Raw genomic sequence first — 18,557 nt, forward strand, 5'->3', positions numbered from 1 at the left:
ATATATATAATTAGATAAAAATATATCTATCGCGAAGGGATTTGAACTTTCAAACTTCATATACATCATATCCAACTTTTACCATTATGCTACAAAATTCATTTATATTTATGTAGTTTGCCAATTATTTATACTCAGGGTACTTAATAAATTTACCATTTTTTGATGAGATGTGTTTGAAATATTTGGCAGATTTTTAATTGGATTAGGAATGTATTCGGATGGTAGAATTTTAATAGGATTTGGATATGGGTGGGACAAATTTTGCATGGACCCTACCATTGCTATTCCTATTACTCTTCAATTTTATCTGTAATGGGAAGTGGGTAGGGGGGAATGCCTTTATCCCAATCCGACTTGAATATTTTTCAAACTTAGGTCTGAAATTTTTTGGATAATTCAGGTCCAAACCCAACCCAAATAACCCAGTTAGGCCAAAAAGGTTTGCCTGAGTCCGATTGAGGTTTAATATTTCATAATATTGTTTCACAAGTAAATTAGCTAGTTAAAAATTACGTTCTCTTTTATAACACAAGTAAATGATACATGATATTTTATTCTCAGCTAAATCTATTTTAATTTATCTTTTATTTTTTTATTTTTTTTAATAATAATATAAAAATAAATTGATTTGGACATAAATTCTAGCTCTATTTCAGACTTTTTATGGACTAGAGTGGGCCGGGCTAATGACATATTTGTGCCTCATCTTAAAAATAAATAGGCTCTAATTTAAGCTCAAACACGACCTAAACTTTTTTGGATCTAGCTCGAATTTGGACATGAATGGCTTGAGCTCGTTTGTGGGCGCTAATTCCATCCGAAGACCATGCAATGTCCGTCAAACAATGTTTCCGTTTATTTGTTATCTACTATTCTTTTTTTTTTTTTTTTTTTTGCTAATGCAAAAGGGGTAGGGGGGAGGAAGGGACAAGCCCAACCCCGCGTAGCAGCCCCCACTGGGCCCCCGCCCCGCCAGGAGAATGTTCGATGCGGGCAGAAATGGCCGTGTGTTGGGCACCCTGACCGGTTTTACTCATACCCTCCCCACCCATGGGCCCGGCTCAGCTACCCCTCTGGGCTCTGGCTCGAGTCCCAAGTGTGAGTACGTCACATCCGGCACCACCCCGGCTACTAGCGGTTCAAGAGCGGTCCTATACCTCAAGTCCAAGCAGTCGCCAAAGTAGTGAGCTCCGGTCCACAATTTAATCGTCGCCGCAGCGATTCGAAATTGGGACCTTAAGGTTAGAATTTCTGTCCAGTACCACTAGGCTACCACCTTGGTGGCTATCTACTGTTCTTTGACGCCTGCGTTATTCATTTGGTTTTTATCTCCATTAAAGCCGTTCCTCGAAGTCAAAGACCATGCATTAATTGGGTCTTTTCTATCACGCTCTAGCCTTTAGCTTTTGACTAGCATTCGTTGTCTCACATAAGTACAAATGTTGTCATTATTACAGAGGGGCATTCGCTTGACAGAGTCAATGCATTATGACGGTTGCTATGACATCATAAAACCGCCCTAACCGTGGCTGTCTAGCAAAATTTTTAGTTGAACCGGAAAGAAACATGACCCTAGCTCTTTTTCTCCCCCTCTTCCTCTTTGTTTGTCTGCATTTGGTCATGGTGCTTTCCGATTAAATTGGTCCACCAACTCTACAGTAAATTTGATTCAACCAATAATTTCTCCACTACCTAACGCTTCTACATTTTCACATTACAACTATTATCAACATTTTAATATATTTAAAATAAATCAATATTTAATATGTTATACATTTATAATATATTTTATTCGGAAAAAAATTTCACTTTGAACCTCAAAACCTAGTGCTTACATTTTGTGGCTCCCTAATTATCAATCTGTTTTGTTTGTCCATGATGGTTTCGTGGTATGATCATTAGTTTAGAGCTGGTAAAAAATAGTTCCATTGGAATGATATATCCAGTGTTCACAACTTTGCCTATAGGTTGAAGGAGTTTGAAGGAGATTAATTGATTCTATGTGCCGCAGTGCTTGTTTTTAAAAGTCAAAAGCATTCATGGATGATGCCACCGAGGTTGACAATGATGCAATCAAAGCGCCAGCAACTCTTGACTTGAATTGTGTCCATTGCAAATTGGCTGTCATGATGTCCTCATACAAGGGGTTTCGTAAGGGGAAAAAAAAACTCTCCTAGTCTTTGTTTACTCAGATCCTAGTTTCAAGGAAATTTCCAATTGCCTCATCTGACCTATAAATACGGCGCTGCATCTGTTTCCATTCTCAGACTAGCAAATTGTTCCAACTTTTATTCCCAGCTCCACTTAAAGAAAACTGCCATGGAGAGTAGCACTTCCAATCATCAAAACCTCCATTTTGTTCTGATCCCATGGTTAGCCCCAGGCCACATGAACCCCATGATCGACATCGCCTGCTTGCTCGCCGAGCATCATGTGACCGTCACTGTCTTCACCACTCCGGCCAATGCCTCCCGCATCCGATCAACCATCGACCGCATCTCCAATTCCGCTCTTCCAATCCAATTCATCCCCCTCCACTTCCCCGGCACGGAGGTGGGCTTGCCTGAGGGCTGTGAGAACATGGACAGCATCACCTCCACAACCATGATCACCACCTTCCTTAGCGCATCCAAGCTCATGAGGAAACAGATGGTGCACCATCTCCACAAGCTGAAGCCTGCCCCAAGCTGCATCATAACCGGCATGGGCTTCGTATGGACGTACAAGATTGCTCGAGAGTTCGGAGTTCCTTGCTTTCTCTTCCATGGCTTCAGCTGCTTCTCCCTATTCTGTTTACACAACCTCCATCTCTACAAGTCTCATGAGACTGCATCCTCCCCCACCGAGCCCTTCCTGCTGCCCGGCTTGCCTCACCGGTTCGAGATCACGAGGTCGCAGCTGCCACTGTCTTTCCAACTGTTGCCCCAGCATCAGGAGACGTGCGACGAGCTGAGGGAAGGCGAGCTGGCGGTGGACGGCGAGGTTGTGAACAGTTTTGGTGAGTTGGAGCAAGGGTATGCTGAAAGGTTGGAGGCGACCACCGGGAAGAAGGTTTGGACCGTCGGGCCTGTATCGCTATATAACAAAGGGCGGTCGGAGATGGCGGAGAGAGGGAAGAAGTCCTTGTTCGACGTGCAGTGCTTGAATTGGCTTGACTCAAAGAAGCCACAGTCCGTAGTTTATGTTAGTTTTGGCAGCATGGGTAGATTTACGCCAGAACAGATGATGGAGCTGGGCTCGGGGCTGCTTGCTTCAAACCGGCCTTTCATTTGGGTGATCAGGGAAGGAGAGAGGTCATCGGAGGAGGTGGAGGACTGGCTTATGGAGAAGCTCGAGAAGAATGCGGATTCAAGGTGTCTTCTTATAAGGGGGTGGGCACCGCAGGTGATGATTCTGGCACATCCGGCGGTCGGAGGGTTCGTCACCCACTGTGGTTGGAACTCGACTCTTGAGGCCGTGAGTTCAGGGTTGCCAATGGTTACTTGGCCTCTGTTTGCGGAGCAATTCCTAAATGAGAAGTTGATTGTGGATGTCCTGGGGATCGGGGTGGTGGTCGGGGTCCGGACTGCCACGGAGTGGGGGCGAGGGGGAGAGGATGGAGTTTTGGTGGGAAGGGAGGCGGTTGCCATGGCCGTGGAGAGGTTGATGGATGGAGGGGAGGAGGGGAAGGAGAGGAGGAGGAAGGCTAAGGAGCTGGGAGAGAAGGCAAAGAAGGCTTTGGAGAAGGATGGCTCTTCGTACTCGAGCATGACAAACTTAATTCAGTACGTAGCAGAACGCGCTGCAAAGAGGGCTGGGTTCATAGCTGGTTAGCCATTTGTATTAAGATGTGGGGTGCTTAGTTATTGTTTTAGTTATTGCATTTATTTATTTACTCTTACGAGATATTTGATGTGTTGATTTTTTTGTTAATAAAATAAACTTGTATTGAAAGGTTAGAAAAATCACATTTCATTCCTTTCTATTTGATGTGTGCAATAGCTCCTTGAAGCAAGAACAATGATATGAGAATCAAAAGATGTTTGAAATGATTTACTAAAATGCAAGGCAAGGTTCATTTGAACCATTGAAACAGAGGTGTTGGGCGATGGCAATAGTGTTTCTATGATTAAAATTTGATGGAAGAGCAATGTTGAACAATGATAGTTGACTTGGTGTTTGTGGAAACCGAATAGTTGCTAAAAAACAATATGTGGCAAATAGCAGTCTCAACTCCTAGAATAAAATTGTCTGGCATTGACTGGCCGGCCTCTGGTTAGGTGAGTTAGGGAAGAGTAACAAGAGGAATAAAAGGTTTTTTAGTGAGTAGTACCATTTTTTTTTTCCGGTTTCTACAAGATCAAAGGATCACATATAGTTGGCAGTATCCTATTAAAATGTTCATGAACTACAATTTTCCTTGAGTATGGATTTTTTTTTTTTTTTTTTGCTGAAACAGATGTATCATACATAGCGGATACAAATACATCCAAAAAAATCAATTGAGTATGGATCTTTGAAGTACATTTTTTTTGCACCATAGAGTTGTGCATGCACAGATTGCCACCAAGCCATCCATCTCAGAAATAGAAGACTCTTGCTCATTTTGAAAATCAAGACCACCATCTTAGGGTGCTAAATGCATAGCAAGTTGCCAAATGCTCCATATAGGGTGATTGTGTGAGAGGCTTCCGTTTCTAAGATGAGTGGTGTGGTGATAATCCAAGCATGCATAGCCCATTGCTGCGATGCAAAAGATGCACCACGAAGGACCCCATTTTTATTATCTTCATAAGGCCGGCATCATTTTCACCTAATTAGTTACCATTGGTTCTATTGGTCAATGATATAGCTCGATGAGCTTATGTCATAAAACCTAGTGTGTTGGGCTATGGAGTAGTAGTGGCTAATCCACTTATTTTTCGCTGATGGTTGAGCATTCCAGATATCCTACCACTCTTATTAGCTTGTCCCTGTGGTTATATTTATCTACCAGAAGTTCTAGATTCAATTTTTGGATGGTACATCTCAAGAACTTCAACATGGACAATGATGATGGATTTCCTTCCTTGTCTCTAGTAACTCCTTGCAACAAATTAGCATATTGGACAAGGATTTGAAAACCTGATAGGCCAGGAATTATGTCTTTGGCTCTTCTCTAGCTGGAAGAAATGTACTAACTAATATCATGGTTCATGTATGGCTCGAACCCATATCCTAGGCAATGAAGATGGAATATTATTTTTTGTAAAAACGTTCAAGTGGTTGCACTGAATCCTATTGATGGTCATCATCTTCTTTTTTTTATTTTTTGGTAAATTGGCAGCTCATACACAACGGATATGAGTATAGCCCAAAACATCAAACGGTAAAAAAAATGCAAAGAAGACAGAACAGAAGCGTGGGTCTCCCAGATAAACTCGCCGGAGTGATGAACCGCATAGAATGTCACCCAATCCCTAGCACTATTGGCCTAAGAGTTGGCGAATGTCGTAGAGCAGCCGCATCTCCCTAAACGCACTCCCGGTATCCTAGTCTTCTTCTTTGATGGGTTGGACATATGTTGGTTCTACAATCCCATCACTCATATAAGAGCTGCTTCGGCCACTACAAATTGGAGGAAAAAATGCAGAATTAAGGAAGTCATGTAGGTTTGCATTTGTTACTTGGGTGCCCCCACCCCCTTGCTTTCTCAATGTGAATTTTGATGGCAATGCTGATGAGCAGGGCGAGAGGATGAGAGTGAAATTTATCATCAGACATCACCACTCCAGATTTATGGCAGCTAGCGGTAGACGGATCTACGACACCCCTATCATTAGTGCGGAGATGCGAGCCGCATGAGAGACTCTATCCTACGCGAGGCATGCTTTGGGTGTGAAGTATGTCCACCTAGAGGGCGACTCGACCTCAGTGATTGAGGAGATCCATGGGCGTCCTGCCGAGTCGGATGTGCAGTCATTGCTCCGTGACATACAACAGGTGGCAGGAGATTGCAGCTCATTTAGGGTCACTCATGTGTACCGGGAGGCCCACACAGCTGCAGACTAGGTGGCCTCCTATATGGTGCATCACTCGGGGGCTTTCCTCTAGGTGAGCTAGCCAGGTGGATGTTCCCCACCTGCTGGGCCAGTTTCTTTCTTCTGATTTCTTTGGCTGTACTCATATACGTGTAGTGTGAGATGCCGATGTACCCAAAAAAAAAAAAAATGAAGTCATGTTGGCTTATCTTCTAGCAAATGTTAATTAAGGACTTAGTAACTACAAATGGTGTTTTCTCTCTCCTTTGCCTTAAAAGAAAAGTACAATAGCTTCACAAACTAAGAAATTAAAAGATTAGTGGAAGGCAAGAAAAGTTTGGACAGCATAAACTCAACCTTGGACTCCTCTTTTTTGATCAAGAGACCAAACTTACATGGACAAGCATCTAGTCACGCAGGACATAACATGCTGGAAGGTACAAGCTCTTAAAGGACCAATGGTTTCAAGAAACGATGTTGAGGAGGTGGAAATTATGGGATCATTTGCAGGCAAACTGCCCTATTGTTGCATCTCCATCATCCATCTGCCTTCCTGCGTCTCTTCACCCATTCATTATCGTATACTTGTTTCCCTTAGACTGCAGTAGCAAGCAATCCAAGAGCCTGGTCTGTGTTTGAACAACTTTTAGGGTACGTTTAGCTGGAGAAAGTTAGGCCGTGAAATAGAAATAGAAAATGAGTGGCTCCCAAACCAGCTAGTTTGATTGAGGAAAGTCCTATTTTCATTTCGATTCTAGAGAGAAATAAGAAATATGCTCTAATCTCCTAAATCCAATCCCAACTCTCACGTATTATTTAAAACTCGTTCCGATTCTAATTCCAGTCACGAACCAAATGTATCAGAAAATATGACCATTCTAATTTCCATAATAATCTATTCTGATTCCAATTCCTTTCATGAAAATAGAGCTGATTACGGGCCTTGTGGCCCGCCTAGCCCGGCACGGAGTTTTTCAGACTTGGGTATTAAAAAAAAGGCCCATGGGTCGGGCCGGGCCTGAAAACTTTTAAAAATGGCCCGGCCCGGCCTAGCCCGGCCCCGTGTTTTATATATAAAGGTAGAAAAATACATCCAGTTCTAGAGAATCCATTAAGCTATTGGGCCATTCTGGTCCATTTTCAGATTCCAAACAAAGAAAAAATCAGATCTGTCCGGTCGGAGGCCTGGGACCAGATTTATAAAGTCGAGTCGGGCCTAGACAAAAATTTAAGCCCGACAGTCGGGCCTGGGCATAGCCATTGGGCCTAATTTTTGCTATAGAGCCCGGCCTGACCCGGATTTTGATAAGCTCTACATGAACCAAATGCATTAGTTCAAAGATTTTTTTTTCTCTTTAAACTTGAGCTTGAATTATGCACCCCAAACATCATAGTGTCCAAGAAAAATTGAGTGGGATGGTAAATATTGGCATGGGAAAGTTGAAACAGGACAAAAATATCTTGCATCATGGTCAAGTTGATCGAATCTTTTTTTTTTGGTCTTCAAGAAGCAGCATCAATGCATTTGCTCTTAAAAAAAATAAAATTCTTGGTATAGTTCCTGGTAATCTTTTCTGGTGTCAGAGGGAAGGGCCATCGTTTTCTTCTTTTTTACTTGCAGATCTGGCTTGTTAAGGTAACAAAAACTTTGGAAGACCCTGCCATGGTGAAAGGTCCATCTTTGAAGCAGAATTGCTTTATGAATACCATAAGGCGAATGCTGAAGTAATTTAAAAGAAAAAAAGAGAGACAGAAAAACACCATGGCGTCGCCCGGTCTCCGGCTAAGTTCTTGGCATGCATTCATTTTGAATACAATTTGATCTCACTCAAGCATCCTTTGTTTCCCTGAAACATGACCTGTCCTCTTCCAGATTAACCTTTCATTATTTTAATCTTTTTTTTGGGGACCATGGCAAAGACATCATTAATTTGATATTTTTATTTATGAAATCTCTACATTTCTAAGGTGTTGGGCATGTGGTTAAGTCTTAATTACTATGATGCTTATCTAATATTGTACTACAATATTCATAATTTGGCTATGTAAGTAGCATTATCATTGCAATATAAATAATCAAATATTATATGGATGAAGTGCTATTTTAAATGAGTGAGCCCCTTGGCTGAATTTTTTATAGTTCTAGGCAAGTCTTTTGAGTAGCTCTATTGGAAATTTTAAATATTATAGTTTTTGTGCTCTAAGATGGAGTTTGGCTCCTTTCATACTAAAGTGCAATACTACAGGCTTCTTTCATACATATTTAGAGTACATAACTAAAACTCCATTTGTTTGATTCATCAGTCTTTCTTGAGTTTTGAAATATCCTTTAAAACTTCCCTCACAAGGAGAGAACAATTTTAGTGAACAATTACAAATCCTCAAAAAAAGGTAATCCCTTATCTTCTTTTATATTTCTTGTCTATATAATATTACTTTTAGATGGAGATAGAGAGAAAGGCAAAAGGAAAAAGAAAAGGTTGATATTTTACTTCCTTGCAAACGATATACCATACTTTCTAGAATCATGATCATCATAATATTTATTGTTAGCTTGCAATTTGAAGCCTTGACTTGAAAGGCCCCATTAGGTCCGGAGCTTAAAAACCATCTTCCTTGTCTCATTTCAAAAATTTCATCTTGATCCTCAGCCTTGCTACAATGGAGATTATTTTAATCAATGGTTGAAGGTGGAGGTTTTAATTCTTGGTGACAAAGCACAAAGGTTTAAAAACTTGAATTCGAAATATTTTGTCACTGAACCTTAACAAGAGAGGATTGCAAACAAAAGCTGGCTTTTCTTATTTAGAAGTAAAAAAATATATTTTTGTTCCCTCCAAGTTTTAGCAAATCACACTTGAACCCTAAAATTTAAATAATTTGTAATCAAAACGTAAGAAAACATAAAATATATAAATAAATCTATCTCATCAGTACAACCAGTGATTTTAACTTGTGCATCCATATGATCTGGCCATTATCTAGACTCTGATGTGATTCATAAACTTGCATACTCGGTCTTCATACTTTCCGGTGATTCTCTCCTTCCCTTTCCCTACCCTACGATCCCCTCCTCACCACCACCTTGGGAGCTATCGTAAACTGCCACGAAACCCCTCTGAACTCCTTCGCTGCCTCACCCTCGCTCTCATCATCTTCCTCCTCTCCCTCAATCCCCTCTTCTCTGTCCTCTACTACTGTTGTTGCTGGTCGTGGTGGCATTGCCGTCGGAGAAGACGACGCTGGCGCCGTACAATAATGACGATCTTGGCGATGCTGTCGCCGTGGATGGAGGAGAGCATCGTAGCAAGTCGGCGAGCACTGCCGATGCGGCGGAGAATGATGTCGAGGGTCACGTAGATCTGGGGGTACTTGTGATCGAGCTTCTCTGGGTGATGGGTGGCGATGACGATGCTGACGGCCTAGTTGACGATGCTGACAACTTGCCCAAAGGTGGCAAGCGGGTCAGGGCGGAGTCGAGGTTATCGGCGGCGGCGGCGGCTAATGGCTGTTGCTCGTGGGGACCGGCGGCGCCGCCTGTGGGCTTCTCCATTTTGGAGGTGAAATGGCAACCGTAAAATATGTTGGAGTTTTAATTAAATAATATATTTTTTTTATTTTTTAAATTTTAATTATTTAAAATGTTTTAAAATATTTTTTGTGACACGCTTTTTCAGAAGATTTGTGACTAGCGTTGGTTTCCAAAAAGATACGGCGTGTTTTCGAAACATTGTGTATCTTTTCTCTATGGTCTTCACTCCTTCAAAATTAATTCAAAAACAATCTGACCTATCTTTTCTTACAAATACTCTATCTCCTAAGAGTTTCTTCTACAAATAAAAAATCCTGTCATTCTTTAATTTCTTGTTGTTTATTTTTGGATATTTGAATGAGACGGTCGGGTTAAGCATTCACAACGATCGTGCTTGATAGAGGAGAATCGAGCTTAGCTGGGTTGTTGTACTATGAGGATAAGATTGCTGCAAATTTGCAGGTAGGGGGCGAATTACGTTCTTAAAGTAGTATATATCACACACCTCGATTCAGGTAATTTTTTTTAATTTTCTAATTTTATTCTAGTATATTTTTTTATAGTACTTTTATAAAATAAGAATATAGCAATTTCTACCCAAAAATATTTTTAATAAAATATAATATCATAAAGACTAAAGAAAGGGACGGTTTAACCTCAAAGGAGATTAAAGTTGATCTTATGCATAAACAAACCTACGCTGCTGAAAATGGATGATTTATTTATGTAAGCTTCATGGAGTCCTTGGAGTCAATCCTAGAATCAGGATGGCGTCGTATAACATTTCAGTCTTGCTTTGTTTCATTTTCTTTTCAAGAGGCCATGGAAGAGTGATCAAGATATTTTCTTTTTTCCCGTCCAAATGGTGGCATTTACATAACCTCTTTATAAAAGCCTTATTAAAAAGAACATAGGGAATTCAGATAGGGCTGGAAGTAGGCCCGGGTCCGCTTGTGGCCCATCGGGGAAGACCGGTTTGGGCTCAAAATTCGATTTGTGTAGTTTTCAGGCCGGGCTCGGGAAATTATGTGGTCTGGCTAGGGCCTAGACTGAGCCCGAGCCTGAATTCTGGCCCGGTGTAAAAGAGTGTATAGATACTGAATGAACGATTCCTTTTAGTTGGTTGAGATTGATGTTTTAAAACTAGACTGAACTGACCAGTTGAACAGTGATTTGCTGGCTTTTACTGACTTCCACATGAAATGAATTGGACAAGACATAGGCTCTTAAATATCCAAATCAGCTATACCTATGAATCCGTAGTCTGGATTTAGTTAATAAGTTTATCCAACTTCATTTATGTTAAATTTGAGAAAAGTTTTGGGTTGAACTCGCAAAGAACAAAAATTGTTAATTAAGCATATAGATCATCTAAATCTTATGAACATGATGGTTTGGATGGCAACAGTATCATCACATGCTATTTATTTTGTTCTAGAGTATTCATATCTGACGAACTATCATCTTTCTAGAATGGCTCGGCGGATGAAGGTTTAAGTCCACAAATTTGGACCGCCTCGGGCCTGGGTTCGGGCCTAGATTTTCTATAAAAAAAATATCAGTTTTGAGCTTGGCCTCAAGCTCAGAAATATAAACAAAATCAGATCAGGCTTGGGTAGAGACATGGCCCGGCTTAGCCCAAACCATTTCCTCCTAGATATGGGCCTCTTTTTAATTAAGTAGCTTGCTCGTGAAAAGAGTATCCAGATTTGAATATGTGCAAATTATCGCATTTGGAAACCCTTATTTGCTTAATTTTTTTCTTAACTAGTTCATTGGAAATTAAATTATTAATAACAAACAAGAATAGAATAAGAAGTTTATTTGACGTTGTTAGTGTTTATTACGTGAAAAGGTATTCTTTCAGTGAAAATAAAAAATACCGTCATCACAGTGAGCGGCGAAATGAAGGTTGTGGGAGTGCTCTGGTGAGCAGTGCTTTGATCTTCATGCATGTACTAGGGCTATCCGTCGAATAGTTGGCGGGTGGAAAAAATGGGTAATTGTAGATCGAAGACAGCAAAAGGGAACATCGGCAGGGGGAAGACCTCACCTAGGATCGGTGAGAGGGGTCAGATGTGGGTGAGGGTGGCATAGGGCCAGCCCTGGCAATCATCATGGACGACCCACCAAATTACCAAGGAGGACAGTGAGAACTTCATAGAAATCCTTGAATTGTTAAAGGAGGGAACATAGGCGTCATGGTAGGCATGGGAGAGAACGGTTGTGATAACACGAAGCCCGGGTCAGAGCGCTCAGTGTGTGTTGCTGGCCAGAGTAGTCATTCTTGAAGGTGATTCGTGAGTGGTGCGGGCGGATTCCATCTCTACTCCAGGACATTCATGCTATAGTGGGCGATGAGATGGCATTCCTAACCATACATGTTTTCAGAGAGACAAACAGGGCTGCAAATTGGATGACCTCCTTTGTGGCAGACCACTTAAGGGAGGCCCTATGGATTGGGTTAAGAAAGTTGCCCAGAGCTCTCCGTGATATGTTGTCCTTTGATTTTTTTTTAATGTATCTATATTAGATCTGTATGAATCGTCTGCTTTAGCAGCCTCTCACACATGGCTGATTTCTCCAAGGTCCTGGTCTAGTTTCAAATTGCCGGAGATGGGCCCGGTCCAAGATGCAGTGAAGGCGGGCCGGGCTGAAGATCGAGGTTCTTCCGACCTACCCATGTTAGAGGCGGGCTTGGGCTCCGCCTAGTTAAAGGTGAGTGGGTGCAAGTCTCAACTGTCGCATAACAGGGGTAGGGTCAAGTGGAAAAAAAAGTCAAAAAGAAATTGACGAATGCTGGTGCTTACGACTTCCTGACGTTAGGGGTCAGAAAGTCTTTCTTCGTGTGGTTTTAGTATGAGTTTCAAAGCAAAACCAATGGGCACCGAAAAAAAAGAAAAGCAAAACAAATAAACAAATATCCACGGCTAACGTCTCCACTGCTCTTCAGCCTGCAGAGAAGAGTTATATAGGCCTCCTCTCTCCCTCCCTCGTTCTCATTCTCATTTATTACTCGAAGACGGCGAAGGTTCGTCCCTGAATCGGCGCGTCCGAAGCCCAATCCGGATCAAAGAAGCTGGATTTCCTCCTCTCTCTCTCCCCGATGTCGCCTCCGATATCCAGTAGTTTTCTGTGATGCTTCGAGCTCGGATCGAAGCGGGAAGGCTCGAATCGATAAAATCGAGAAGGGGGAGAGGATAAGAGCTGGATTTTTCTCTGTTTTTTTGGGTAGTAATCGCCTGTTTCGAATGTTCCAGCAGTGGAGATCCTTTCCTTTCTTGGAATTTTCTGTAAAAATTGGATCTTTCCCGTTTGTGGATTGGAAAGGCGTTTGATTTTTTTGCTCCCCTGTAAATGAGACAAAAACCCTAGTTGAATTCAAAAAAGGGCCCCCTGAGATCTCGATATCCCTCTGGGAAACCGTAGGAGATAGGAGGAGGAGGAAAGGCATCGACTTGGTTCCGATCTGCTTCGACATTTCGGCCATGGTGGCGGAGCCCTGGATCCACAAGATGCGGACCGCCTTCTTCCTTGAGAACTCCTCCGCCACCGCGAAGAAGAAGGAGGTCTCGAAGCCACCGCAGGATGGCGGCGGCGGCGCCGCCGCTGACACCACCACCGTCGGGATACTCTCCTTCGAGGTCGCCAACGCCATGTCGCGGGCTGTCAACCTCTACCGCTCCCTCTCCGACTCCGAGATCGCGCGTCTCCGCTCCGAGACCCTCGCCTCCCACGCCGTCCGCCTCCTTGTTTCCACCAACGAGCCGTACCTCCTCTCCCTGGCTCTCGCCGAGAAGCTCGAGGACCTCAACCTCGTCGCCGCCGTCGCCTCCCGCCTCGGCCGCCGCTGCTCCCACCCCGCTCTCCTCGGCTTCGAGCACGTCTACTCCGACCTCCTCGCCGGCCGGATCGACTCCGCCGGCCTCGGCTTCCTCTCCAAAGACATGGACGGCACCGTCCGCAAGATGGAGCGCTTCGTCTCCTCCACGGCCGCCCTCTACACCGAGCTCGAGGTCCTCACCGAGCTCGAGCAGTCCGTCAAGAAGTTCCCCCCGACGCCGGTCCACGACGAGACCCGCCGGGCCTTGGAGCAGAAGATCCGGTGGCAGCGGCGCGACGTGAGGCACCTCAGGGATGCCTCCATCTGGAACCAGACCTATGATAAGGTCGTCCTCCTCCTCGCCCAGGCGGTCTGCACCATCTATTCCCGGATCCGCCATGCGTTCGGAGAGTCTGTTCTTGGCTTGCATTCCCTGGTTTCTGATCAAAGTCGGCAGCTTTCCGGCCAGATTATCCCTTCCGGTCACTGCGCAGTTCATTCTGGGTTGCTTCAGTCAGATGCAAGTGAAGGCAAATCTCAGCAGATTCCACAGATGGGAGCTGAAGCAGATTCTGGTGTCAATTTCCGCAGGGAGGGTCTACGGTTCCATTGCGGGGCCAGCCCTGGGAGGCTTTTCATGGAGTGCCTCAGTTTGGGCAGCTCTGCTTCATGGAAGGACAGCGATGACCATTTCGAGAACGAGAGTTGCCTGAGCCAGTTTGGGACTGGTGCTATCATTCCCTTCAGTGGGGAACAGGGGCCGAGCAAGAGTGATAAGACCAGGAGATCACGGTTTGGGCCGAAGAGTAGATTAACGATGCTTGCTCCACCCTCCACTGTGGGCGGTTCAGCTCTCGCACTACATTATGCAAATATTGTAATTATCATTGAGAAGTTACTTCGTTATCCATGTTTAGTTGGGGAGGAGGTGAGGGATGATCTCTATCAGATGCTGCCCTCAAGCTTAAGGTTGGCTTTGAGAAGGAGGCTGAAGGCTTTTGTCAAGAATCTAGCTATCTATGATGCACCCCTTGCGCATGATTGGAAGGAAGCACTCGAGAAAATATTGAGCTGGCTCGCACCGATGGCTCATAATATGATCCAGTGGCAAACCGAGCGCAACTTTGAGCAGCAGCAGATTGTTTTGAGGGAAAATGTCCTGCTACTTCAAACATTATATTTTGCTGATAGGGAGAAGACAGAGGCAGCTATATGTGAGCTTCTTGTTGGGTTGAACTATATTTGCCGGTATGAGCAGCAACAGAATGCTTTGTTGGATGGTACGAGTAGCGTGGACTTTGATGATCGTATGGAGTGGCATATGCAATACTGAGCTTAGCTTCACTGGTTCTTCTTAAAGTTTGAAAAGATCAAAAAGAAAAAAAATGGTGTTGAGGTTTAGAAATTCTTTCCTTATCAGATCATCCCATGGATGAGGTATAGAGTTTGGTATTGTTGTTTTTTTCTGAAGTATGGAAATGCTGACTTATAATGTACATAATCCCTTCTGTTCAGAAATCCATGATAGTTTACAAAGCAAAAATTTTGGCATTTCCATCCATTTTGACTTTCATGACATTATTACCCTTTTTCCATGTGTTATTATGAATGTTTATTTGAAAATTTGGATATACATCCTTGAGAGGTCTGCAGATAACTTCTACACAGCTATTTGGAAATCAGTCATATAAGTTCTAAAAAAACACTCCTCAACAATTCATCAGATTTTTCTATGCAGGAAAAGTTCCTTAAAAGAAGTTTAAATATCATGTGCTACACAATTGTTTCAGTTTGTTCAAGTGAAGTGAGATTTCTCTGTTTTAACCCCCACTGACCAAGATGACACGTTCTTTATATTATTTTGTACCATAAAATGATTTCTTATTGGATTCTACTATAATTTTGCATTGTGATTCTATTCCTCTGTATGCATCTTATTGCTTGTCATAATTTTGATTTTGCCATTGCCAACTTCAAGGAGAACAGCTGTACGTTATAGTACATTACATGTTATGAAGTATGGATGAATTACACTGAATGGTAACTTGATACTTATTTGTTTTGTACGTGTAGTTTAGTTTGTTGTCTCAGTGAGTAATAGCTGGTTATCTCTTTAGTCTGCTAAGAGAATTGCACTCTGTTCCATTGAATTTTGGTTCACAGCCATTCTAATCTTGGTAATTGCATTTCTTTGTTTCTAGTCATCATCTCTTCCTCATTAATTATGTGATTTGTACCGGCTTGATAAAAAGGATAGATTTCAGAATGAGCTGGCTGTCATTTAGTGAGGCTTCCCAAATGTCCATCCATATAATGCATTGAAGGACTATGAGAAATTCAAGCAAAATCTGGTGCTTGCTTACTTCTTTCAACTGCTCTGCTGCTAATCTAATGCTCTCTTTATGTCTATTGAATTGTTTGTTAAAATGTCTATTATTGAGGTGGGGTGGAAAGACAATTGTTAGAAGCCTCGGTCCCACAAAGGTGTTAGCATTGTATTCTTGTTGTGAGTAATTCATTAGAAGTTTAGGTAAATTATTGTCTATCCATTTGATCCCACACCACATGGTTAAGTTTTTTTTCTTTCTTGCTGTGCTATTGTATGATTCTGTGTATTATAATCCTTGTGTTATATCTTAATCGAAGCTTTCTTTCTGGCATTTAGATATCTTTTGGTTTCCTTGTGGTGTCATCAGTTCTTGTGAAATGTAATCAAAAACCTACTTGAGTGCTCATTATGGAAGAAGTCTGATGAAAAATAAAAACTGAGCAAATGGATTCCAGGCTATTTGTTTGATTGCCACTTAATGTTTAGTCCTTGGCCATGTTTTGTGATTTGTCATGACAATTCACCTTGTTGGTACTAGTCATGACTTGTTTTATACAAACTCACGGACAGGACAGGATTAATGTAAAAAGGTCATCATACCAAGGGACGGTAATCAAGTGGCTGGCCTAGATGAAGGGCTGGCGATCAATTATCCCTAGTGAATTGTCATGTGTCTTGGTAAAAGAACACACTATTCTGTTCCTGTAAATGAAACTAGTATTATCATTGCCAACTATCTGGAATTATGTTGACACTATGTCGGCCAATAGTAGCTTTTCCACATTGATCTTGTTCCAAAGCTTCCATGCCATTTATCAGTCTTTCATCCTTTTTTACTTCTTTTTTTTTTGTTCTCCGAGTCCTAAATGCAAGTTCATTATTTCACACAATTTTGTTTTTCCATTCATATCACTTGCATATATAATTACATTACATCTTATGACAACCCACTGATTCATCTGGGTGGATGGATCTTCGTGTAATCCTCCATTTTTTTTTTCTGTGTTATCCATCGAGTTCCAGGGTATTCAAGTCCATCATAGTGCACATCTCTTGGGTATAAATTCTATCTGTGACCTCATTCTATGCCCACTAGATTTTCATTCCATATATATTTTTTGTTTATATTCAACTGATATTTAGATCCTTCTTTCTGAAAGCTTTCCCCCCAGCTTAATTTAACATTTATCCATTGTTCTCTTTTCTGCTAGGACTGTATTATCTGTGATTCTGTAGAAAATATTTATATCTAAATACTATAATCAATTTATACATGATATATAAAGTTAAGCACTTCAGGGTGACCCTTGATATTGTATAGTGGCTATTAGGAAATACAGACACAATATTCTGATTGTATGCAATGTAGAGCCTGTTAAAATAAGATAGTGCATACATTTACAGCATACCGTCAGAAGTTATGCATCCTTCATATGTATAGAAAGAAATCCAGTAACATGGCTCAACATTGCATGGCAGATGTGCTTGGAATTGAACCTCTGACCTCAGAAAGTTCTGATCTCCAAGCAAATGTTGCATCCAAGCATCCCAACATGTTTTTGGTTTCCCAAGTCATGAAAGATCATGCGTCACTTGAATGGTAGCAGTTGAGTATTTACTTGCTTGTTTGACTTATGGATTCAGAGCTAGTGGTTGTGGGGGCTCTCGGAGGACCAGGCATTCATATGTAACATTTAAAGCTGCCTCTTTTGGAAGCTAACCTTCCCATTATTTTTGAACTTTGGCATGGGTCATTGACCATACATTTTACTGAGGTTTTATGGCAGGAATCCATCTCTCTCTCTCTCTCTCTCTCTCTCTGTGGATGCGGGAAATTGTAGTTGAAGCCTTTAAGAGGCGAGTAGATGGTTTTTATGAAGGGGTGGGTGGTGGGGAAGATGGGCTTTCTCATGTGGTTGCTTTTGATGCCGGATTTAATGGCATACTGGAGTCTTTTCTGGCCCCCCGTCCAGTTACTGCTGTGCACGATTGCTGGATACTACTGAGTCCTTCGGCCGAGGTCCCCCCTAATTCTGGAGCCTCACCATTTATATTTTGCCAACAGGTTTCTGGTGTATCACAACTCACAAATAAAGGAAGCTGCACCTTGTTAAGGTTTTAACAAGGTCGTTCGACTCGGGGATTAGCCTGCTAACCGTAGACATTTGAAGTACTCTACTGTTACTCTTATCGAGAAAAATAGAAAAGTCTTTATTGTTTACTTGCTGAATGCCAGCCCTGGTTTTCATCTCTGCCAGAATTTTGATATGCATTGCACTTATCAACATGATATATGCAAAATTTTTCGACTCCTATGGTCTTAGCCGATTGAGTTTTTTCAGTAAACCAGCTTTTTTTGTTTTTCTTTAATCTCTTCTTAGCAACTCAGTTTATAGATATCCAAAGCAATGTGTAACTGGAGGTTTATCAGGGGCATCTCAGTCATTATATGTTGGCCGAGATAAGCTGGTATCTCAGCTCATCTTGGTATAGACAACCTGCTAAACTGAGAGAATCCAAGACCCAAGAATTGGACGATGACTTACTCCACCATTTCTTGTGCAATTTACTCTGGTTCTCTTTCTTGGTCTTCAGCTGCATGTTCCAGAAAGAACCTATGACAGTGGTAGATGACTGTAAAAAGCCATGGCTAATTTCAGAATGTTTAGGCAGTATATAGGCTAAAATAAATTTGATAAAGGCAACTAAGATTAACCATATTGAAAACTGTTGATGCCAGATAAGCTTAAAGTACTATATCCTACATAGGTTTCATGGCTCGGAGCTCGGTGCATGTTTGGTGGAAGACTGTTTGCACTTATGCTCTTTTCATGGTGTTTGAGAACTGATAGCTTTTGTGTCTCCCCTACT

The 18,557-nt window shown here is 42.1% G+C and overlaps 1 protein-coding gene and 1 pseudogene across 1 annotated transcript; both read left to right on the forward strand.

Annotated features, from left to right (window-relative positions):
- The first annotated feature begins 2,239 nt into the window (after positions 1-2,239).
- On the forward strand, positions 2,240-4,270 carry LOC148703187 (UDP-glycosyltransferase 73C3 pseudogene; annotated as a pseudogene).
- An 8,150-nt stretch (positions 4,271-12,420) lies between these two features.
- Positions 12,421-14,900, forward strand: LOC103710377 (protein PSK SIMULATOR 1). The gene has a single exon (XM_008796068.6). The coding sequence runs from the start codon at positions 13,023-13,025 to the stop codon at positions 14,688-14,690; it is 1,668 nt and encodes a 555-aa protein (XP_008794290.4). The 5' UTR covers positions 12,421-13,022; the 3' UTR covers positions 14,691-14,900.
- Positions 14,901-18,557: the final 3,657 nt, after the last annotated feature.

Source organism: Phoenix dactylifera, chromosome 6 (genome assembly GCF_051530095.1).
Source record: "Phoenix dactylifera cultivar Ajwa chromosome 6, Ajwa_hap1_PhDact_Kaust_v1.1, whole genome shotgun sequence".
Taxonomy (NCBI): Eukaryota; Viridiplantae; Streptophyta; class Magnoliopsida; order Arecales; family Arecaceae; genus Phoenix; species Phoenix dactylifera.